Source organism: Podarcis melisellensis, assembly GCF_964234715.1.
Source record: "Podarcis melisellensis genome assembly, chromosome: 6".
In the NCBI taxonomy this organism is placed as follows: Eukaryota; Metazoa; Chordata; class Lepidosauria; order Squamata; family Lacertidae; genus Podarcis; species Podarcis melisellensis.
In genome coordinates this window covers 7,979,897-8,003,025 of record NC_138538.1, presented here as the reverse complement: position 1 = coordinate 8,003,025, position 23,129 = coordinate 7,979,897, and the positions used below count along the sequence as shown (strand labels likewise).

At 46.1% G+C, this 23,129-nt stretch overlaps 1 protein-coding gene across 2 annotated transcripts in view; it reads right to left on the bottom strand.

The window, feature by feature from the left end:
* CHRNA4 (cholinergic receptor nicotinic alpha 4 subunit) overlaps positions 1–23,129 on the bottom strand; it is a 75,115-nt gene that overhangs the window by 10,028 nt on the left and 41,958 nt on the right. Inside the window, exons 5-6 of one of the 2 annotated variants that reach the window (XM_081916883.1) lie at positions 13,866–15,249; positions 7,061–7,120 (exon numbers count right to left, since the gene is read on the bottom strand). In XM_081916883.1, coding sequence (XP_081773009.1) covers positions 7,061–7,120; positions 13,866–15,249 — 1,444 coding nt within the window. The remainder of the gene's footprint in view (positions 1–7,060; positions 7,121–13,865; positions 15,250–23,129) is intronic. The other variant, XM_081916884.1, reaches the window with a different exon arrangement.

Sequence of the window (23,129 nt, the reverse complement as noted above, 5' to 3'; positions counted from 1 at the left end):
TGGAAGTGTCTCCGGACAGCGCTGGCCCCTGGCCTCTTAAGTGAGATGGGCGCACAACCCCAGAGTCTGTCAAAACTGGCCCGTACGGGCAGGGGTACCTTTACCTTTACCTTATTGCTTCCTGTCTTCTGGCTTTGTTTTTTTCTTTTTAAAAACAAAAGCAAAACACCCAACAACACCAACACCAACAACAAAAAACCTCAAGCACTCAATTAGAAGAACCACTTACTTTTAATACAACCACATTCCCCTTGTGGCAGTGAGGCTTCTGCAGAATACTGATCAGGAACTTAAAGCCAGGCTCATCCTGATAAGTGATGGCTTGTTAAATTCCCCCCTTTCAGACCAATCCTTCCTATGCATATTTATGTGAAAGTAAATCCCACTGAATTCATGGGGATTGAGAGTTAGACGAGATGAGATGATGGGAGATACATGGCTGTATTTCCCATTTTTAAATGGAAGCTAAATGCAACTGCTGGTATAGAGGGAGGGGCAGGAATTGGCTTGGATGCTCACTTAACACCTGGATATTTCCTCCTGTTGTGCAAATAGCAATTCTAAGGCTCATTTTCTAAGGGGAAAGGGGAAACTTTCTAGGTTAAAGAAAAAATGTTAATAACCAAGGGGAGTCCAGGTCCATGTTCACCCCATACATTCAGAGCACTGACACCACTTTAAGCAGCCATGGCCTCCCCCAAATAATTTTGGGAGCTTAAAAGCTGTTAGGTGACCCCCATTAGTTGTTAGGGCCAAAAGGATGATCAGTTTTCACACATGCCAGTAATTAAAACGGAGAGGTGGACAGTAGCATTTATCTTGGCTCTGACATTGTTTTCTGGTTTTGACTGCAGACAAGCATCAAGGGCATCTAGGAAACTTTGGGTTGCAGCTGACTAAGTCCTACTCAAAGTAGACCTATAAAAATGAATGGAACTAGGCCGGTCATTAATGGGTCTGTTCTGAGTACAACTAATAAAGGTAAAGGGACCCCTGACCATTTGGTCCAGTTGTAACCGACTCTGGGGTTGCAGCGCTCATCTTGCTTTATTGGCCGAGGGAGCTGGTGTACAGCTTCTGGGTCATGTGGCCAGCATGACTAAGCCACTTCTGGCGAAGCAGAGCAGCGCACGGAAACACCATTTACCCTCCTGCTGGAGTGGTACCTATTTATCTACTTGCACTTTGATGTGCTTTCGAACTGCTAGGTTGGCAGGAGCAGGGACCAAGCAATGGGAGCTCACTCCGTAATGGGGATTCGAACCGCCGACCTTCTGATCGGCAAGTCCTAGGCTCTGTGGTTTAACCCACAGTGCCACCCGCATGAGTACAACTAATATGTGGGATATAAAGCTGTCAGTCAAGTCCAACATCCCGAGAGAGGACTAATTGCCTATATATGGCAGGCAGTTTTGTCAATTGGTTGGTTGGTTGGTTGGTTGAAGAAGAAGAAGAAGAGTTTTGATTTGATATCCCGCTTTATCACTATTCTAAGGAGTCTCAAAGCGGTTAACAATCTCCTTTCCCTTCCTCCCCCAAAACAAACACTCTGTGAGGTGAGTGAGGCTGAGAGACTTCAGAGAAGTGTGACTAGCGCAAGGTCACCCAGCAGCTGCATGTGGAGGAGCGGGGAAGCGAACCCAGTTCACCAGATTACAAGTCCACCGCTCTTAACCACTACACCACACTGGCTCCATGCTGGTTGGTCGGTGCTGCAAGGAGTGTTAACTGGTAACTGCTCGGATGCAGTCTTCTCACGACTCACTACTATCTAGTATATAGTTTATCTGTTATGTAACCTAAGCCTGCCTTCAGGAACAACTCTGTAAACCTGAATGAATCTGATAGTAAAGTAGTTTATGTTAATATGATTCAGATTCATGTGTGTTTTCTTTAAGAGGGACAGAAAGGGATATCAACCAGGAAGGTATCATTATTGATAGGACTCAAACGAGTTAGCAACCCACTTGTCGCTGCATAAACTCAAACAGGGGATCATTTAAACTCGGCTAAATTATATAAACGTTTCCACATAATACTGATGCTGCCTTTTTGTCCCAATAGCCTTTTGTATGGATCCATTCTTCTTCTTCTTCTTTTGAAAAAGCCCAATAACCTTGCCTTTAAAGAGTCAGATGCCATCAAGCTGTTTTTATAAGGACGACATCATTTCCTGTAATGGGGGAGAAAAGCCATTCTACAGCCAGTTAATTCTGGTGCTCAAGCATAATGGCTGCAAAGGTGCACAGGATGAATAAGCCAACCTGTCCTATTTCCAGTTCAGACAAGAACATTTCATTTCCTCTCCAAATGATGGATTGCTTCCATTTATTATGCAGGACAAGACTAAATCCCCAACATTTCCCAGGGAGTTGGGAACTCAGGCTTAATGTCTGCCACTCAGATATTAGACAGGCTATGTGTCCTCTTTGGTCCCAGTGAACAAACACAGAGTTCAGCATCTCGAGAATCTTAGTTTTCCTTTTTTTAAAAAAGAGAGACAGAGAGAAAGTTGCTTGTCCTTAAGATTGGGTTGGGAATTTATGATCCTGCCTGTGTTGCTAGACTAGAACCCACATCGTTCTAGATCACTGGACATGCCAACTGGGGTTGATGGGTTCCCCAACACACACCCATGCCCCAAGACAAAATGAACGTGAAATTAAGCCAAGTGTGTCTCGGTGGATGGTTACATGGTTTATTTATTCCTAAGAGCAGTTATGAGGCTGGAGGAGACTCTTGTGAGTCTCATGGACTGCAAGAAGATCAAACCTCTCCATTCTGAAACCCATCCATCAGCCCTGAGTGCTCACTGGAAGGACAGACAGATCCTGAAGCTGAGGCTCCAATACTTTGACCACCTCATGAGAAGAGAAGACTTCCTGGAAAAGACCCTGATGTTGGGAAAGACGGAGGGCACAAGAAGAAGGGGACGACAGAAGATTGCTGGACAGTGTTCTTGAAGCTACCAGCATGAGTTTGACCAAACTGTGGTAGGCAGTGGAAGAGAGGAGTGCCTGGCGTTCTGTGGTCCATAAAGAGTCAGACATGACTAAACGACTAAACAACAACAACAAGAAGAGCAGTTTATACTGCCTTCTCATAAAATACCACAGCAGTGTGAAGCAATACAAACCCACAGAAAATATATTCTGCAAAATATTGTCAAATATATTCAACATGATTTGCATGCTACATGCTCCTGGTTCAGTCTCTGATGTCTCCAGGCACGACTGGGAGTGCCCACTCCCTAAAATGCTGATGAACTGCTTCCAGTCAGGTCTCAACAATCCTGAGTTAGATGGACAAGTGGTCTCAACTGAAGGCCACCTCCTGTGTTCCTATTTAAACCAGCTTTTAATTCAGAACCATGAGGACTAGATTCTTGCTTTATTTACAGAAGAATGGATGCAGCTCAGCAGCAGAGCACATGCTATAGGTTCTAGGTTCAGTTCACGGCATCTCTAGGTAAAGTGGAGAAAGACACCTGTCTGCAGGTAATGGTAAAGGTAAAGGAAGCCTGGATGGTTAAGTTTAGTCAAAGGCGACTGTGGGATGTGGCACTCATCTTGCTTTCAGGCCGAGGGAGCCAGTGTTTGTCCACAGACAGCTTTCCGGCTCATGTGGCCAGCATGACTAAAACACTACTGGTGGAACAGAACACCGTGACGGAAACCAAAGCACATGGAAATGCTGTTTACCTTCCCACCACAGCGGTACCTATTTATCTACTTGCACTGGTGTGCTTTCAAACTGCTAGGTTGGCAGGAGCTGGGACAGAGCAATGGGAGCTCACCCCATCGTGGGGATTCGAACCGCCAACCTTCCGATCGGCAAGCCCAAGAGGCTCGGTGGTTTAGACCACAGTGCCACCACATCCTCACACCTGATTGCAACGCAAATCAGAGTGGAAAACACTGAAAAGTATAAACTGGCTTCTTATGTGCTTCCTAATTTGCACAATCCATACAAATTTCAGAATGTAGTTTTCTTGGGGTGAAATTTGAGTTGCATTGGTGCAAAGGGTTGATTTTTTTGAGAGGTAGGGAAAGCATTGAGTTAATTCTGATGCAAAACATTTATACAAGCCAGCGCAGGCTTACCCGACAGAGTTCAAGACACTTTTCTGGGGAAATCACTTTAGCCCCTGTGGCGTTGGAAGCTAGAGAAGCAATTTTCCCTTTTCAGAAGCAACCCAAGAACGAAACAAGCATTCTAATATTATGGATTCTCTCTCTTTCCCCAAATAAAGTCGATGGAAACTCAAGGCCGCCGGTGGTAAGTTATTTCCCTCCAATTCGAGTCCTCACTCACACACTGGATTGTTTGTTTGTTTGTTGTTGTTGTTAATTCTGTTGTATTAATCGTGCAATGGGCCTGTCCTTTGCAACACCAAGCGCCACGATGTGTCACACGAGGGAGAGGCATCGACAGGCTAGGAAAAACAGGCACCTGAATATTGCATTTTTCATCACCCAACCTTATGTTGCCAATTAAAGGCAGCGAAAAAAGAAGAAAGTGTGGGATCAGGGAAACAATAACAGCATAATGATTTCTTCAATAACGTTATGAAAGATATTTATGAGAAATGCGTGGCAAGATTTCCCCCAGCCAGCAAAAATAAAAAAGTAAAAATGGAAAAGAAGAAAAATAAAAGATTGCTTCTTTTATGAGTAATCAGGGGGGAAGCAACACAGAACAAATTCTATTGTGTGACTTCCAATGAATGGGACTAGTTCTATTATTATGATGACTGCAAAGCGAGAACAGCAGTTGATGGGTTTTCTATTTCTTGGGTAGGAGGCTATTATTGTGTTCAGATCAATCTGACTGGGCAGGTGGCAACTGGGCAGTTCAGGATTTCCTTAGATGAAGGGGAGCAAAGGTTTTTCGTCTGAGGGTGGCATTCACCCTTGGCCAACCCCCCAGGAGTCTTATCCCTGTGGTGAGGGTTGGTAAAAGTGGGGGGGCACACTGCACATGCTCGCAGGCACACACACCTCACAGGGTTCTGCAAGCCACACAGACCCCAATCCTCACTCCCACTCATCAGATGATGGGGGAAGGCGAACATTACATCTCCATCAGGTTACAGGGCTGATCAAGGACACCTCAGTGCCATGTCTACTTTTTTTTTTCTACAGCTGCCAAAATCAGTGGGGCCTTGGGGGACCAGGGGGGGAAATCAACAGGGGAGACCAGATCAGGCCCCCTGTCTGGTGTGTGGCCAGCCTTAGCTTAAACGAAATTATTATTCAGATGTCTGGTCAGTAAGTAGATTTCTGGTCAGTAAGTAGATTTCCCAGAGGGCTACTTTGAGAGGTGCTACCCTCTGTCGTAGGGATGCGGGTGGTGCTGTGGGTTAAACCACAGAGCCTAGGACTTGCCGATCAGAAGGTTGGTGGTTCGAATCCCCGCGACGGGGTAAGCGCCTGTTGCTCGGTCCCTGCTCCTGCCAACCTAGCAGTTTGAAAGCAACTCAAAGTGCAAGTAGATAAATAGGTACCACTCCAGTGGAAAGGCAAACGGCATTTCCGTGCGCTGCTCTGGTTCGCCAAAAGCAGCTTCGTCATGCTGGCCACAAGACCCGGAAGCTGTACGCCGGCTCCCTCAACCAATAAAGCAAGATGAGTGCCGCAACCCCAGAGTCGGCCACGACTGGACCTAATGGTCAGGGGTTCCTTTACCTTTACCTTTTTACCCTCTGTCTTAAGGTCAAGATGCCACAGAAGTCACTTTTGCCAAACCTGTTGCTGCTGCTTTCTGGACTGGCAAAGGAAATGGAGCTAATAAGCATCTTTTAGTGACTCGGATTTGGCCCAGGGACTTGAGGTTGCTAACCTGCAATCTATTTTGGCCTGGTTTAGATGACGGACTCTGCTTTCATATGCTAGTGAACATGCATGGATGGGGGGTGCAACTCTGTCGAATCTCTGTGACTCCACTATTTTAAAGGACGAAAAAGTGCAAGGTTTGAACCATTTGTTTTCCCAGTCTTGCCGAATGCTATATAGCACACTTTTATTGTCTCGGAGTGGGATTTACTTGCAATTTGCTTCAAGAAAACCGAGACACAAGAAAGGAAAGGAGGAAGAACTCCTGCTTTGCGGCTGGCTGCACAACGTGCACAGGATCGAACTCTCATAGCCTTTAAAAGTTTGGCCCTTTGCTATTTGTGGCAGCAGTGTACCGCAGCTCACAGGACCACATCATTCAAAGTCTACAAGGCATAGCTTTCTCCCAATTTCATTTACTGCAATCTTTGCAGCCTTCAGTGCAGCTCCAAGCAGCTCCTCACCACACTGCTGGAAATTGTCCCAGAATGTGGTTTGAAGAGGATGTGAGGCTTTGGGTTTGGTCAGTTCCAGGATGGGTGACCACTTGGGAAACATATATATGACTCCTTGATTTTCATGGAGGGAGAAAAGTAGGATATAAATATAAGAAGATAAAAATAACTGGCTATATATATACTTCATGGTCCTATCATTCATGAGGGAAGTTTGATTGTTGACAGGTATACAACTGTTCATATCACTTCTGCAAAAAATAAAAATCTGTGCTGCCCTGTTTCTGCATTGATCTGTGATTTCTTTTTTTAATTGGCACAAAAATATGCATTTGATTATGCATTTGAAAATGCATTTTCTCTCAAAATGTGCACTTCTGAATGTGTTTTTCCCCAAAACACAAATTCCACATAGCCTTCTCTCTCCCTCTTTCTCCCTGTATTCCTCCCTGACTGTCAGGCTGTTTGGGAAAGGGAAGGTCACTCTTGCTATCGATCTGGACTGTTAGGAGACTTATGAAATTAGGCCAGGGTCCCCTTGCATCTCTGGGGCCAAAGGTTGCCCCCTCCACCCAAGCTCTGTTCTGAGTGGTAGAAGCTCTCCTCGATCTCTGGCAGAAGTTCTTCCCCCAGTCTCTCTGAAACCCTTTCAACTGGAGATTGAGCCAGTTGACTGTCTCCATACAAAGCATTATCCCTAGCAGGGAGATCAGGGATGGGGGAATCTCAGGTCCAGGTACTCTTCCCACACTGACTCTGCTCCACACTCACCTTGAGTGCTTTTGCCAGCCTGAGATGTATCCATGCACTGTGATAAGGCCTCTTCTTTGCCTGGGTAGAGGATGGAGAGAGGTCTGTATGTATAGAACCCTCCGACTTTTCTGCAGTTACAACATAGCCTAACGTACAAAGGTCAGAGTCACATCTTTACTCCACCTGCTTCCCCCTCTGGCCCTGCCCTAAAGACAACCTGTCCTCTGACAGCTACTGTACATACAAGCATGGGGGAAATCAACCAGCAACCACCTTCTTCTGCCAGCCAAAGTCAGCTGTTTCTGATTAAGCCTGGAAATGTCCCACTCCAGGTACCGCCTCACTGCAAAGGATGGCTTTGGTAGGGCTGTGCCACTCACCTGACATCCCTTGGGCTGGAGAGGGCTGGAGAGGGCTAGGGGTTAGGCAGAAACAAGGTAGGCATGGTGCAAACACATCAGCAGGATTACCAGCCCACAACCCTCGACAATGGCAGACCTCAGCATATATATATTATAAACCCAAGCAGCATGGGACTTCACCTCTCCTTGATGAACTTCTATCAAGGAGAATTGGGCAGTGTCAGTCATTAGCTGCTAGCTAGATTTTTGGTGGCAGTGAATGTAGTATTAAGGAGATTGCACAATCAGTGCTAGTGTTTCTGCTTTCCCAAAGGAACGATCTCCCCACTCTTCCTCCTTGCACACTCTCCCAGGGGTGGTCCCAACCCTCCAAAGAGGAGGTGTGGGAGGCATACGGGGAGAAAGCCCCATTGTACTAGCAAGGGGTCCTCCCACTGGCTTCCGCTAGCAGAACAGGGTAGCTGAATCCAGCCCTCCATTTCTTCTTGTTGACATCAGGCGGGAATCCAACATTGACATTCCCAATTTGGATCATCCCAATCAAGCAGAGAAACAATCAAGCTCAGCACAGTGTCTCAACCATCAATGGTAAGCGAGTCTGGGCGAGGTGAGGGGAGCGGGGTGGTAGAGAAAGGCGGTGAAGCCCAAACTGAAATGTCTTGCTCTAATTATAACTCTGTTTTGGTTTTTTGTTAGAGGAGGAGGGTTATCTTGCTATGAAGAATGAAGATGGATTATGGAGAAGAAACCTGTGCAAGTATTACCTGGTAGAGCAGATGTTATGACTGACAGTGGTTATCACAGAAGTGGCTGTGGGAGGAGGCATGAAGCAGCCCATAACTTTATTTAATTCCAGCATTTCTTTAAAGAATCTCCAACTTGTTTCATGTTTGCTGTTACTGGTATTTTAAAAATAATATTTTTGTTAGCTTCTTAGAGGTTTGCTGGTGAGTAGGCAGTACATAAAGGGACGCAGGTGGTGCTGTGGGTTAAACCCCAGAGCCTAGGACTTGCCGATCAGAAGGTCGGTGGTTCGAATCCCCGTGACGGGGTGAGCTCCCGTTGCTCTGTCCCTGCTCCTGCCAACCTAGCAGTTTGAAAGCATGTCAAAGTGCAAGTAGATAAATAGGTACCGCTCTGGCGGGAAGGTAAACGGCATTTCCGTGCGCTGCTCATAGTCATACTGGCCACATGACCTGGAAGCTGTATGCCGGCTCCCTCAGCCAATAAAGTGAGATGAGTGCCGCAACCCCAGAGTCGGCCACGACTGGACCTAATGGTCAGGTGTCCCTTTACCTTTACCTTTAGGCAGTATATAACATTGGTTAAATAGATACAACAAAAAATATTTTGAATAAAATTCCCAAAGTAGGTCACTGTTCTGACCCCTCCGGTACTCTTGAAAAAAAAACTGTGTGGGGCATGGATTTGGCTAAAATTGGATTTGGCTAGACGTGGGGTAGAGTCTATGTATCTCGTTAACATTCCCCGCTTTATAATCCAAAGCCTGGTCTGATGTACTTAAGGACGGGGGAGGGGGGAATTAGAGGAATGTGTCTCCTGGAAAATCTGAAGGCCTCCTGGAAAAGCCAAGTGATCACCCCTTTCTGATATAGTACTTTCTAGCAATGGGCAGGCAAACCAGGACTCTGAGGACACAGTCGGGATTCACAGAATGCTGTGTGAGACAGTAAGTCTGCAGGCTTGAGTCTGCTAGTGGATGCAACTGGCTGATGCAATCAGCCTGCAATACTTTCTACGGAAGTGCTGGGTCAGAAAGACTCAGCAGTAATGTGCTGTCAGTTGATTGGCTGTCATCGGTTTAAAAGGGAAACCTGTCCAGCAGTAAGGGGATGGTGTAGATGAGTGTGGTCAGAGAGGGAGAGATAGAAAGGTCTTCCCATTTGCCTTAAGGTGCAGCCAGGTACTCTGTTTGACTGTATGAACTGCTCGTGTATTTATAGCCTGTAGATTATTGTATATATATATAGCTCACAATAAATATACTGTACTGCACAGAAGAACCTGGAACTCTGAGCATTTCTGCTAAAGTGTCGCGGAGAATTCGTGACAGACACCAAGGCATTGTTCCAGATCCCCCTGACTCTACTGTTCACATGTCTCTAGTTCTCAACATGCCCCTGTTATGATGGTATGATGAGATTCTTGGAGACCTTGAAGTGTTCTCCACTCTTCTTACTGGGAAACTGAAGCTTAGTTTCCACCACAAGATAACTTAGCGCAGCCACTTAACTTTCTCCTAAGAACTGGACTTTGCTGCGTGGTGTTCCTTCCAAACTCAGTTGCCAGAGACACTTTTGTAAACAGTAGACAGGGGTGATAATAATCCCCTGTCTTGTTGGTGGCTTATCTATGAAGGCAAATGCAGTCGAACCCAGCCTTTTCAGTTCTCTCTTTTGCATTTTTTTGGTTTTATCTGTTTCTTGCAAGGTGCAGGCTTTCTTTCCCAGATAATAGCTTTAGGGATAATAGCTTTAGGGATGGCTTATTACGCTCAGCCTTATTTTGGTGCTCAGTCCTACGAAAGAGTTGGGCGCCACCGATGGCCATTGAAAGCTGCTGCAAGTGGCCATTTCCAGTCATAGTGCTCAGCACTCTATGGGGCGTTCCAGGTGGGCATCTGAGAACTGAGGTTTGCTCCCACCAAAATCTGATTTGCTTTCAATGAGTGTTGTTGTTCTGGCATCACAGTCCGTTTTCCTCCTGGCCTTCTTAAAACAAAACAAAAAAACTCACGACAGCTACTGAAGTGATCACGACTAACTGCAGTGTGCTAAACATAGACATAAAGAAGCACAAAGGCAAGACCCAGCACCAGTGGCTCAGTGCTGGAGACTCTGCAGGGTCAGGCCCCAGCAGCTGGAAAGGCTGTAAATGACATGAAACAGAAGAGGCAGGCAAGAGTGGAGTTCGTATGCCTGGCAGGGAGCAAGAAGTCAGAGCTAGGGGTCATACGACTCAGGGCTGAGCAGGATACAGATGGGCTGGGCTGAGCTAGGCTGGACAGGACAGGTGTGGGGGCAGAGCTGTCCGAGGAAGAATATGGTCCCTCGGGGGGGGGCACTCCAGTTGTTTTGTCAGTGGCAAGTGTCCCAGAATGAGAGAGTTCTGCAGGCCTTGGCTTGTAGCATACGCTCCAACATTTCTCCAATGAAAATAGGGACGTCCCATTCCATAAGGATAATTTTACTATTAATACCCCACCTATCTTACAGGGTCTCCCCAGCTACTCTAGTTGCCTTCTAACATATAAAAAAAGCATAATAAAACATTAAACTTTTTTTAAAAAAACTTTCCTACACAGGATTGCCTTCAGACGGCTTGGGGGTCGGATAACTCCACACCCTCCAACATTTCTCCAGTGAAAATAGTGACATCCTAAGGAAAAGAAGGCTGATCACCGAAGAATGGATGCTTTTGAATTATGGTGCTGGAGGAGACTCTTGAGAGCCCCATGGACTGCAAGAAGTTCAAACCTCTCCATTCTGAAGGAAATCAGCCTTGAGTGCTCACTGGAAGGACAGATCCTGAAGATGAGGCTCTAAGACTTTGGCCACCTCATGAGAAGAGAAGACTCCCTGGAAAAGACCCTGATGTTGGGAAAGATGGAGGGCACAAGGAGAAGGGGACGACAGAGGACGAGATGGTTGGATAGTGTTCTCAAAGCTACCAGCATGAGTTTGAACAAACTGCGGGAGGCAATGGAAGACAGGAGTGCCTGGCGTGCTCTGGTCCATGGGGTCACGAAAAGTTGGACACGACTAAATGACTAAACAACAACAACAACAAGGAAAAGTGGGACATTCCGGGATCAAATCAGAAACTGGGACAGCTTCTGTAAATCAGGGATGTCCCTGGAAAATAGGGACACTTGGAGGGTCTGCCTTGGCTGTTGTTATGTGGCAGCTTACAGAATAGGATTGGCTCTTGTGAATCACCTGACCCAGGCCAGACCCACAAGGGGCGACATGAGGTAGCAGCCTTGGGGAGTAGATTTTGGCTATCACGAAAGGGCAGCAAATTGCTCGTAATTTAATTTAGTTCTTGTATTTTACTGACGGGGAGAGAAGCTTGTTAAGATTTTCTGCCTCAGGTGCCAGAACAACTTGGCCAGCCTTGAGCGTCAAGGGCCTTAACTTGGGAGTGGGGCGATAAGGCAGCACATGCTATTGTGCCTCAGGCAGCCAAATACCTTGAGCCAACCCTGAACCTGCCTTTGAAGCTCAGGAAGATCCAGGTCCACAGTGTCTCTTGCCTGTCCCAAAATGCTTGTGGACCTCTCCTTTTCACCAGCATTCCTGCTGGTGCAGAAGGAGTGGGGCTCTGTATCTCATCTAAGGGGCTCTCTGTTTGAGCTCAGTGGTACTCAGCACCCAGCACTCAGTGAACAGCACACTGCATTGCCAAGTTGAAAAAATCCAATTGGTTAGAGCCTCAACTGAGCTACCAAAGTGAAAATGTAACTTATTATGGAGGTTGGGTATGAAGAGGCGAGTTTGAAGACATTCCTTTGAGATATTTCTGTTATTCCATCTCACCAGCCTTTTCAGGGACCTTATAAAAAGAGGACCCACAGGACCGATAATAAAACTCATGAATTACCCAAACTATAAAAACCAGCCAATGGGTTAGTGAACCATTCGTGACTGATGCCCACCAGGAATAAGCAAATTTTGTATTTTCCTTTTGAAGGATGCAGAACGTATTAGACATCTTATTCGGAATAGAACTGACCCAAAATCTCCCCACGTGAGCATTCATGGGACCTTCATCCCACATGAAAGTATTCAGGGAGAGAATTTCTGCAATTTTCAGGGAGCCTCTGCGAAACTTGAAACCATTTCAGGTAGCTTCACCCTCAAAAAGCATTTTTCTTACTTGCAATATTGTGAAGTGATGTGTTCCCATGGGGCATTCCGGCCCCCATTTTCATGGGAACATCAACCCAGTTGCCAGACTTCAATTGCAGTGGCAACTTGATGTTGTTTTTAAGTTGAAGGAAAAGAAGAGGAAACCCCAATGACCTCATTAAAAAACAAAACTTTTATATTCCCCCACCTAAACGCTTGGACACCCCTCCCCATTCTTCCACAACCACTGGAATTCTGAGGGGGCAAAAAATTGGATCACAATTGGCTCAGATCTCTCCCATCAAACCCTGAGCTTTTGGAGTCTACCAGACATTGCCCACATGCTTTTAAGCACTTTCAAGTAGAAAGGGAAATGAGATAGTACAGTGGTGCCCCGCAAGACGAACGCCTCGCAAGACGAAAAACCCGCTAGACGAAAGGGTTTTCCGTTTTGGAGGCGCTTCGTAAAACGAATTCCCCTATGGGGTTGCTTCGCAAGACGAAAAAAATATTGCATCCCCCCCGCGGGTTTTTTTCACTTTTTTCGCCCTTTTCTTAAGCCGCTAAGCCGCTTATCAGCTGTTCCGCTGATAAGCCGCTTAACAGCTGATCGCTGAAAGCCGCTTGACAGCTGTAGCGCTAATCCGCTAAGCTGTCAATGGGCTTGCTTCGCAAGACGAAAAAACCGCTATACGAAGAGCCTCACGGAACGGATTAATTTCGTCTTGCGAGGCACCACTGTATTAGAGAAGGTTGAACTTCTGTATATGAAAGACCCTGATGAAGGACCTGATAGATTTAAGCACCTTGGATATTAAACTTTCCCCCTTAATCCTTGCTTCCCCTCTCCCGCTACTCATAGGTTCAAGCAGGAAATAAGAACTGATTGCAATTTTTAAGCTATCCATTTAAGACCAAGGGTGCAGTTGGAAGTGTACAGTATGAATGAATGGGCCCATGTTATCATACAACGTACTTGTAAGGGAGCCACGACTGACTCCATGTGTAAAGATTATGTGGTGCAAAGCCTCAGATGTTAATGATAGGAATTAGCTCTGTGCTGAAATGAAGGGGTGAGATTCCACAAAAAGCTTTGTCAGAAGCAGGAAGGAGCCCTTCAATGATTTTCCTGGGACCACTGCAAAATAAACTGTTCAATACATAGAGTAAACCCTGAGAGGCTACAATCCACCATGTGGCCACTACAGGACAAACTCACCCCAATAGGTCTTGTTTACTTGTAGTGCCATCATACATATAAAACAGTGATCAGCTACGTGCTGCTATGATTTCATCTTCTACAGTACCTTATTGGCTAGGATCACTTGAGAAGGAAACAAAATAGAGGAGGGAAATGATGTTGAAGAGGCAGCAAAAGAGGAAAATAATTAAGGAAAGTTTGGTTGGGAACAGCTACAATAATAATAATAATTGAATGAATGTTGCAGGAGTGAGGACACACATAACCTAACATTATTACGATTAATGAGGGTGGAAAACATTCAGCTGCACACTAGTGGTACTAATAAATTGGCTCCCAAGTCGCATACCTTTGCAGCGAAAACAAGTTACTGTTATTCTTTTACTTACTGAAAAATCTGCATCTTCTGCTCTCAAGTGGTCTGCAATATAATGGACCCCCTCCACAGCCAACTTCAAGGCCGGTGACATCAGCAAAAGCTGCTGGTCTTTCGTGCCAAGAGTCTTGCTCCCTTGCCCCGAGGTGCTGGCTGACTCGGGTTTTTTACATTTGCATTTACAGTGAGTGGGTTTGGCTTTGGGCTGCTCCTCGTTGAGATGGCAGCGCTGGGAGGCTGGGGACCCGCTGGATTGCCCATTGGTCTGGGACGACTCCTCTTGCAAGTAGCAATATTGGATGCTCCTCGACCGGCAACGTATGGTCCCTTCTTCTGCTTTCACTGGGCTGCTGTACATCTGCTGGACACTGAGCGACCTGCCTTTGGAGATTGAGCTGGACTGAGTGTCTCCCAGAGGGTGACAGGGAGGTTGGAGGGATGTACAACTGGCCCGAATCAGCTCTGGGTGCAACATGGAATACTGCCCAGATGGTGACTTGCACACTGGAGGTGGTTTTGCTTGGTCATCAAGATGGGCACAAAAAGAGGATGTGGGAGATTGCTCGTTGCTCTGAGGGCTGTTGGATGACGAGGTAGTGAAGTTGGGTTCTACTTCCGTCTCGGACCAAAAGCGTTGAGAGTTGGCTATCTTGTGCATGGACTCGATGAGCTTCTTGCAGTTGTCCTTCACTGTTGAAGGACGCTTCATGAAGAGAAGGCGTGGGACAACATCAAGGAAAACCTTCCTCACCCAGTCCGGCATGGTGTGAGTGCGAGGGGAGCGGTGGTGGACGTTGAGCACGAAGACGGTGATGATGATGGACAAGGTGACAAAGATCATAGTGAAGAGCAAGTACTCTCCAATCAAGGGGATGACCAATGAGGTGGAGGGGATGATCTCAGTGATAAGGAGGAGAAAGACAGTTAAAGACAGGAGGACTGAGATGCAAAGAGTGATCTTCTCCCCGCATTCTGAAGGCAAATAGAAGACTAAGACAGTCAAGCAGGAGATCAGAAGGCAGGGGATGATCAAGTTGATGGTGTAGAAGAGAGGAAGGCGTCTGATGATGAAGGAATAGGTGATGTCAGGGTAGATCTCCGAGCAGCACTCATACTTCTTGATGTTATAGTTGCCCACAGCATTGATGATCACCCATTCTCCACTCTCCCAGTAGTCCAACTGGTCTACATGGCGGTGCATGCTCTCCAGATCTATCTTGGCCTTGTCGTAAGTCCACGAGCCAAACTTCATGGTGCAGTTTTGCTGGTCGAAGGGAAAGAAGGTGACGTCGATGCTGCAGGAGCTCTTGTAGATGGCTGGAGGCATCCATTTGATCCGCCCGTCGTAGAACAGGTGGGCCTTGGTGAGGTGGGTGACTGCGAAATCCCCATCCGCACTGTGTTAGGAAAGGAGAATAAAACACAGGAAAGAAAAGGATAATCAGTAGAAGGCCTTCTCATGTATTTGTGTTAGCTCAGAAGCAGAGCACTTGTTTCACACGCAAAAGGTCTCATGTGCAATCCCTGACATTTTCAGGTAGGATAGAGAGAGATTCCTGCCTGAAACCCTGGAAAAACACTTCCATTCAGCTAAGACTTATTTAGGTGGACTCAGTGCAAAGGGAGCTACAGAAGAGGTAAGCGTCTTCTGCAATGCTAACCTCTAGGGTTGCCATATTTTGAAGAGCAAAAAGGAAGACGCTATGATGACTCTCATTTGAAATATCCCTACTGTATGTAGGCTATAGAAGCTGTGATACATTGGTGAGTGGGGCAGGAGAAGAGAGAGTCTTCAGTCACCAGTTATATCTATGTGTCATCCGGAAATTATAGCCAGAGACATTTTGGCAAATTTTAAAAATCCACCCGGACAAAAAATTTACCCCTGAGAAAGAGGACGTGTCCTGGAAAAAGAGGACACATGGCAACTGTAAACTTGTTAGATCCTCAGGCACAGAATCCTGGATAACATTTTGTTAAAATATAGATTTCCAGGATCTGTTAAATAGCAACTGCATGATGTAGAGTGGCTTGATGTGTTCACAAAGCTACATCGCCCTCTGCCCAAAATACATCTTATGATGACTGGTTGTGTGAACCAGACATAAACAGCAAATAGTAGCAGTAGTAATGATTACTACTACTAATAAGAATAAGAATAAGAATAAGAATTGCATAAAGCATTTCACAGTTTTCAAAACATACATATACTACCAAACATACATTATCTCAACAATTCCCCCAACTGCCCAGTAAGGAAAGTCAATATGATGACCAGCACATTATACAAGGGAGAGGTCAGAGACTCAGCAATAGTGTCTGCCCTAATGCCAACTTGGCGTTTAATGGAAAGGATGAGATGTAAATGGGGATTTACTGATTCAGAGTCCATCCTCTCAGCTGCCACCATGCTGCACTACCATCAGGGTCCCCACAGGAATTGCTGGGTTGGGGAGCAAAATTTTGTGCATGTCAAATGATGTCTTATTGATTGAAAGATTGCAATGGAATCAATGACCTCGCAATGTCACGCATTATGTCTGCATGCTGTGCAAGTTAATTATTCAGTCTGCTTGCAAGTAAATGAAATGTCTGTCTGGTCTCTTGTCTGGAAAAAAATACCACGTCCCGTTCATAATTATAACAGCCAAACCCAAGCCCAGCTGCAAATTCCCAACCACCATTCGCTTCTTAATTGACCGTGTGCCTATTTTCATCTAACTCTTTGAACTTTTGTGCACGTAACTTAGCACAAAACCATTGCACGCTACATTTGGAGAAATCCGATCCTCCATTTCTGCCAAGTTCTCCGCTCTGCCTTCAGATACCCAGAGAAATAATGTGATGCATCCCTGATACCACCCCCCACCTGGAAAAAGCATACAGTGGTACCTCGGGTTAAGAACTTAATTCATTCCGGAGGTCCGTTCTTAACCTGAAACTGTTCTTAACCTGAAGCACCACTTTAGCTAATGGGGCCTCCTGCTGCCGCCGCGCTGCCAGAGCACGATTTCTGTTCTCATCCTGAAGCAAAGTTCTTAACCCGAGGTACTATTTCTGGGTTAGCAGAGTCTGTAACCTGAAGCGTATGTAACCCGAGGTACCACTGTAGAACCGTGAGAACATCCCTGCTGGACCAGGCCAAATCATCATCTTGCTCAGTATCCTGCATACTGCCTGTGACACTGGAGGCAGAACATAGCCATCATGACTGCTAGCCACTGATAGTCTCATTGTCCATGAATTTGTCTACAGTGGACGCTCGGGTTGCGAACGTAATCCATGCCGGATGCACGTTCGAAACCCGCAGCATTCACAACATTAACATTCACCCTTTATCAGCCATGTCAATCTGCAGACAGACAGCTACATTGCAAAGAGTGTTTTATTTCTAACTACGCAGACAGAAAAGAAATATACATTCTCTCTCTGTGAAAGCAGAGAGCAACTGAAAAACAAAGGAACAGGAAACCAGTAAACATCACATCTGTCTCCCGTCTTCCATGAGACTTCCAACAGCCTGGAATGTCTGGAATGTAAACAGGGTCTTGTGACTCAAAGCACTGCACAGTGGCAACACACAGAAATCTAAGAAAAACATGTCTCTCCTGTATCTGTCTCTGCAGCCACAGCCATCACTGCAACCTTCCAACAGCTTGACCTCACCCCTTAAAATGCACCCCTCTGCTGGCTCCTGAGACAGACAAATGCCAACAACATGATGATGATGATGATGATGATGATGATGGCTCTACCTACAGGAAGGGCTAACCCTCCGGGTGCCAGCCTGTAGCAAATGTATCCTCTAATCTGGTCATCAGAATTGACCGCTCACCTACAGTGAAGGAAAGGAGACCATCTAATGGAACGAGCATGGATCAGGGCCCATCTCAATTTCTCAGAAACATTCCGTTCTCGTCATCTTCTCCTGCTGCACCTCTCATGTGAGTGCACCACCCCTACCTCTCCTCATTTTCTCTGTACCGAGAAACCACCCCACCCCACGTAAAAGCAATCTAATCCTTGTGTTGTGGCTGTCGCATTACATCTGTGCATTGAAGCAACCTGGCAGAGTTGGAAGGGAGGGCGGGGAGGCGGGAATCTGTACTTTTCACAAATGTAACATGGTTTCCCCTTGATGAGTTCTGTCTGGGGAGATGATGGCTGGAAAGACGCGTGGCTTCTATGTGGAGCAGATTTAATAATTTATTTCAAGTTGAAGGCAGAATCTCGCTTTTCTGCAGGCCTTTGCTTTCTGGTGAGAGCTACTGCTTCTGCAAAAATCTGCGGGGGGGGGGGGAGTTCTTTCCACACTTTCAGTTCTGTTCTGCTACCTTCCCCTGTTCCACTGTGGGTTTGAGCAGGAAATCCAGTCATGAAATAACATTAACATCCCTTCTCCTTCTTCTTTGGTGATCACTCGTAGCCGAAACCATAAACATGGTTTTAACAATGAGTCCGTAAGTGACTGTGGAGGCCAATTCTGGATCCACACATCCTTCCACAGTGTGGACATTGGTTTTCAGGCAGCAGTTTATCAGCAGGAAATCCAGTCATCAAACAACATTAACATCCCTACCTGAATCTAATCCCTTTATTCAGTTCAGATGCTCAGTTTGCTACAGCTTTAAATTTATTGAGTTCCTCCCATCTCTTCCTAGGGTGTTTTCCTCTGCTCTTAAAGTGTGGTATAAATATTCATGTTGGGCAAAATATTCCTGTATTTCAGGGGATTGGACTAAATGACCCTCGTGGTACCTTCCAGTTCTACAGTTCTATGAAGTACAAAGTTTGGTGGTTATCTAATTCCCCATCCACACACTCATCTGAAAGGGTGGACCAGGTATCTCATAAAGGAATTTGCAGGAGACACCACGTTCAACCCGCAGCATACAAAAATAAGGAAAGAAGGAATTAAAACATCAAGAACATTGTACTGCTAAATTTCCTGCATTTGCAGCAGGGGTGAGAGATACAGTCAGCCTGCAAAAGACCTGCTGCACATAGTTGTCAACTTTTACCCTTTTCTTGCGAGGAATCCTATTCGGAATAAGGGAATTTCTCTTAAAAAAAGGGAAACTTTGACAGCTATTCTGCTGGAGTGCTCCCAAACTCACTTGTAGAACTGAATGCAACTCCCAGATGGATTACATCTTTCTCAAGATCTGGTGTGCATTTTCCATGCGCAAAAACATGCGCCAAAAAATGGGTATTTCGCATAAGCAAAGGGTGCATTTATGTAAGAAGTGTGTGGCTTATATAAAAAGCACACACACAATGTGAACAATGAAATGACATGCAATGGGATGGCACACAGGATGAAATGGCATACAATAGGATGAAACAGACCTATCATTTGCCTGCGAGACTAAAATGAGACAGAATTAGCCACTCGAAACATCCCTGCCACGTCAACACAGGGTTGGACTCGATGACCTTTGAGGTCACCCCAGCTTTATGATTCTGTGATCATATTTTCCATGTCAGGGGTTCAGGGAGGGGATGGAGGTGGAGGGGAGCAAATGAATGGAAGGAAGTGGCAGCTGCGGCAAACCACATTGCTCCAATTTTCTAATACTGGAAGCCATTAATATAAGGTTTGTGGGTTTCTTTGCTTTAATCTAATTTAATTTTTTTACATGTGGGGAAAGCATGGAACTGTGAAGAGCACAATGTGAGCAGGAGTGGGAGAGGAGAAACAGGGGGATGAAGGGAGCTTTCACTTTTCATGATCCTAATGAAAAACGACTGTTCCGGAGAACTTTACATAATTGCTTCCTAGTGTCTCACCACAGGAGGATAAAGGAATTCCTAAAGCAGGTCATTGCCTCCCTTGCATGCTCCCCAGCTGTCTTTTTCTGCTATTAATATCAGACCAGTACACAGAAGTGAGCATTAGAGGTGGTGTTGTCAAAAGCGATCTCCAATGTGCTTCTGTATTTCCACCAGGAGTGGAAAACAACCCTCCGCACCTCCATGGTTTGTACCAGCAAGACAGAATGCACAAGTGAAAGAGAAGGAAGGGGGAGAGGGGAAAATGAGATGTTTGACAGGCAACCAGTCACACTGTAAGATGAAGGAAGAAAAGAGCAAGTGTGGGCCTGTGGTTGGACTAGGAAGACCCAAATTCAAATCCTGCCTCAGTACAGATGGGCGAATCCATCATTTTCAGTTTCTCCCGGGTTCCCCTTTTTCCATTCTTAAGTTCAATTCTACACATTTCCATGCCAGTGTGTGATCCCTCAGCGTGTTCATTTCTCTTGATATCCTTGTGTGTGTGCAATTAAGCACAACACTTAAAAAAATTGGACGGCCTTAGATTGCCGACCCCTGCTATACAGGGCTGCCTTCAGATGTCTTCTAAAGATTGTAGAGTTACCGTAATTATCTCCTTGGCTCAAGGGTCAGGTAACTCCATAACCTCCAGCATTTCTCCGAGGAAAATAGGGATGCCCTAAGGAAAAGCAGGAAATTCCAGGATCAAATCAGGAACTGGGATGGCTCCTGTAAATCCAGGAGTGTCCCTGGAAAATAGGAACACTTGGAGGATCTGTGCACTCCATTGTCTTTGGGACAGACAGATGCCAACATCTTTCCTGGTCCTTATGCCCTGCTTTCTAATGTTCCCATTACATTGCATTATCTGTGACGTTACAGAACTGTGGCTTTTTGATCTATACACTGCCATGTCCCAGCAGATTTCAGTCATCCCAAGTTGCTGTCCTTTATGCTCATGGGTGCTTCTGCTCCCTGTGAGAGTGACAGGCTGTATGGCACCCTTGAGAGGGGAAAGTGCTCTTGCTGCATCTATAGCTATTGCAAGAGCAGACTCTTTGCATTGTTGTATTATCTCAGCCTTGGAGTTTTTGGGTCCCCTCGAGAGTGGCCTCAAATCTGTTCCTCAGCGTTAAGTTGGGAATGCTTCCCCCCACTAAACTCATTAATGTGTAGCTCTAATTTCCTCTGTACTCAATATTTGCTGAACAAAGGGTTTATTTAATTGGAGGATATTGCAATTCGAATGTTAACAGTTGTGCCTCTTTAATGTTTAGCCAGGGGCTAGATGATGGGGGAAAGCTGTATTTGACTAACCTAGTTCTGCTTCGGTTTGTATGCATGCAGGAAGAGCACATTAGCGAACTGATATTTCTGCCCTCGTGTGGACCCTGCGAGGCATTTTAACAGGAGAACTTCCCCATGGATTGTACCATGAAACTATATTGTCAGATGACAGTCAAAGAAATAGACTTGTGATCTACAATCCTTGATTCACTCACCTGGGAGCCACTCCCATTAAAATCAGCTGGACTTGCTTTTCTGAGCAGACTTCTACAGGACTACACTGCAGCAAACAAATCTGAACCCTGATCCTTCTGGTCTGTCCAGTAATCTATTAAGCTCAGTGCATTGGCTCCAATTATTATTCAATGTGTGTCCCAAGGAGCGCAAGGTGTTGTAGGTGGTTCTTCACTTCCCCATTTCATCTTCAAAATAACCCTGCGAGTGAGGATTGCTTGAGAGATGGTGACTGGTCCAACGTTACCCAGGGAGCTTTGTGGCTGAGTGGGGATTTGAACCTTGATCTCCCAGGTCTTTAGTGATGTATGGAAGTGAATGCTGGGCCATAATGAAGGCTGATCGCCAAAGAATTGATGCTTTTGAATTATGGTGCTGGAGGAGACTCTTGAGAGTCCCATGGACTGCAAGAAGATCAAACTGATCCATTCTTAAGGAAATCAGCCCTGAGTGCTCACTGGAAGGACAGATCGTGAAGCTGAGGCTCCAAGACTTTGGTCACCTCATGAGAAGAGAAGACTCCCTGGAAAAGACCCTGATGTTGGGAAAGATGGAGGGCACAAGGAGAAGGGGACGACAAAGGATGAGATGGTTGGATAGTGTTCTCGAAGCTACCAGCATGAGTTTGACCAAACTGCGGGAGGCAGTGGAAAACAGGAGTGCCTGGCATGCTCTGGTCCAGGGGGTCACGAAGAGTCGGACACGACTAAACGACTAAACAACAACAACTCCCAGGTCTTAGTCCAACACACTACAAAGGTAATGGGTTGTGTTTATTAGCTCAGTCCTGCATGTTTACATGGCGATCCTTCAGGCAAGCTCCCTGCAAGACCTCTGCCATTCAAGCCTTGCAGAAGCCACAAAGGTAGAGGAATAAAAGGAGGGATTTCTAGCCAACCAGTCAGCTGTCCAGCTCACCACTCTAGGGAGATAGAGTCTATGACACTCCAGGTCTGGTAGCCTGCAAAAGGTTTTTGTTGGCTCTAGAAACAGCACCATTTGTTTCTAAGTGTGTATTTATACAAGCCTGTGCAAATGTTATGCAGATCAGTGCCCTCTTTTCTATGATAATGATTAAGTGTAAGGAGCCACCCAATTAAAGGTGCCAGAACCTGAACTCAAGACCTTCTGCGTGCAGGGATATCTTCCACTGAGCTATGGCTCTTCACCAAGTGGATCCTGCCTTGGACCGGTTCCTCCTCTGCGTCCTGCTTCACTGAGATTTCTTGGCAGTGCATTGTTAATCTGCAGTAAATACCTTGGTATAAATGCCTGCCAAGTCCCCCAGCCGTTCCTACAAATGGAATTGTCTTAATAAACCAAAACACAATGACTTTCGCCTGCTGACTCTGCAGTTGTCTGTAAGGAATGGTTTTGGCTGATGTTTCATAAAGCAAAAAACGCTCCCTCCCTGTTGACAGCAATGAGCAATTTTGGCTGGAGCAGAAGGTGTTCTAGGTGGAGAAAGAGTTGGTGGGAGAAGAGACGGAAGGGGCAGAAAGAGCACAGGGCAAAGGTGGCCCTTTTCGTAACTGAGATCAGTGTGTTGGCACAGGGCAGGGCCAGCAGGTGGAAGAGAGGCCATGGGAAGAATTGACCAAAAGTGTATTCCTTTTCCCAGAATGAGCTTCTAACAGTGTTCAGTGAATATGCATTGTGCTGCTAGAATAAAAAACAGCCCTGCTGGACCATGCCAGTAGCTCATCTCATCCAATGACCAACCAGATGCCCACGGGAAGCCTGCAATGGACAAGAGAAAGCCACTTCCGACGTAGAAAGGAGGTGGGGTTGTGGGCTTCACCCTTCCACCATTCCCTCCGCGCGATTGAGGGAATCCCCAATCGCGTCATCCCCTGGCTAGCCAATCAGCTGGCCTGGGGCCATGGCCTGCTCCATTTAATGCAGGGGCGGCCGGGGATCTCCCTCTTTTCTGCTTTCAGCTGCTCCAGTTTCCCACCCTCCCACCCTTTAAGATTTTCAT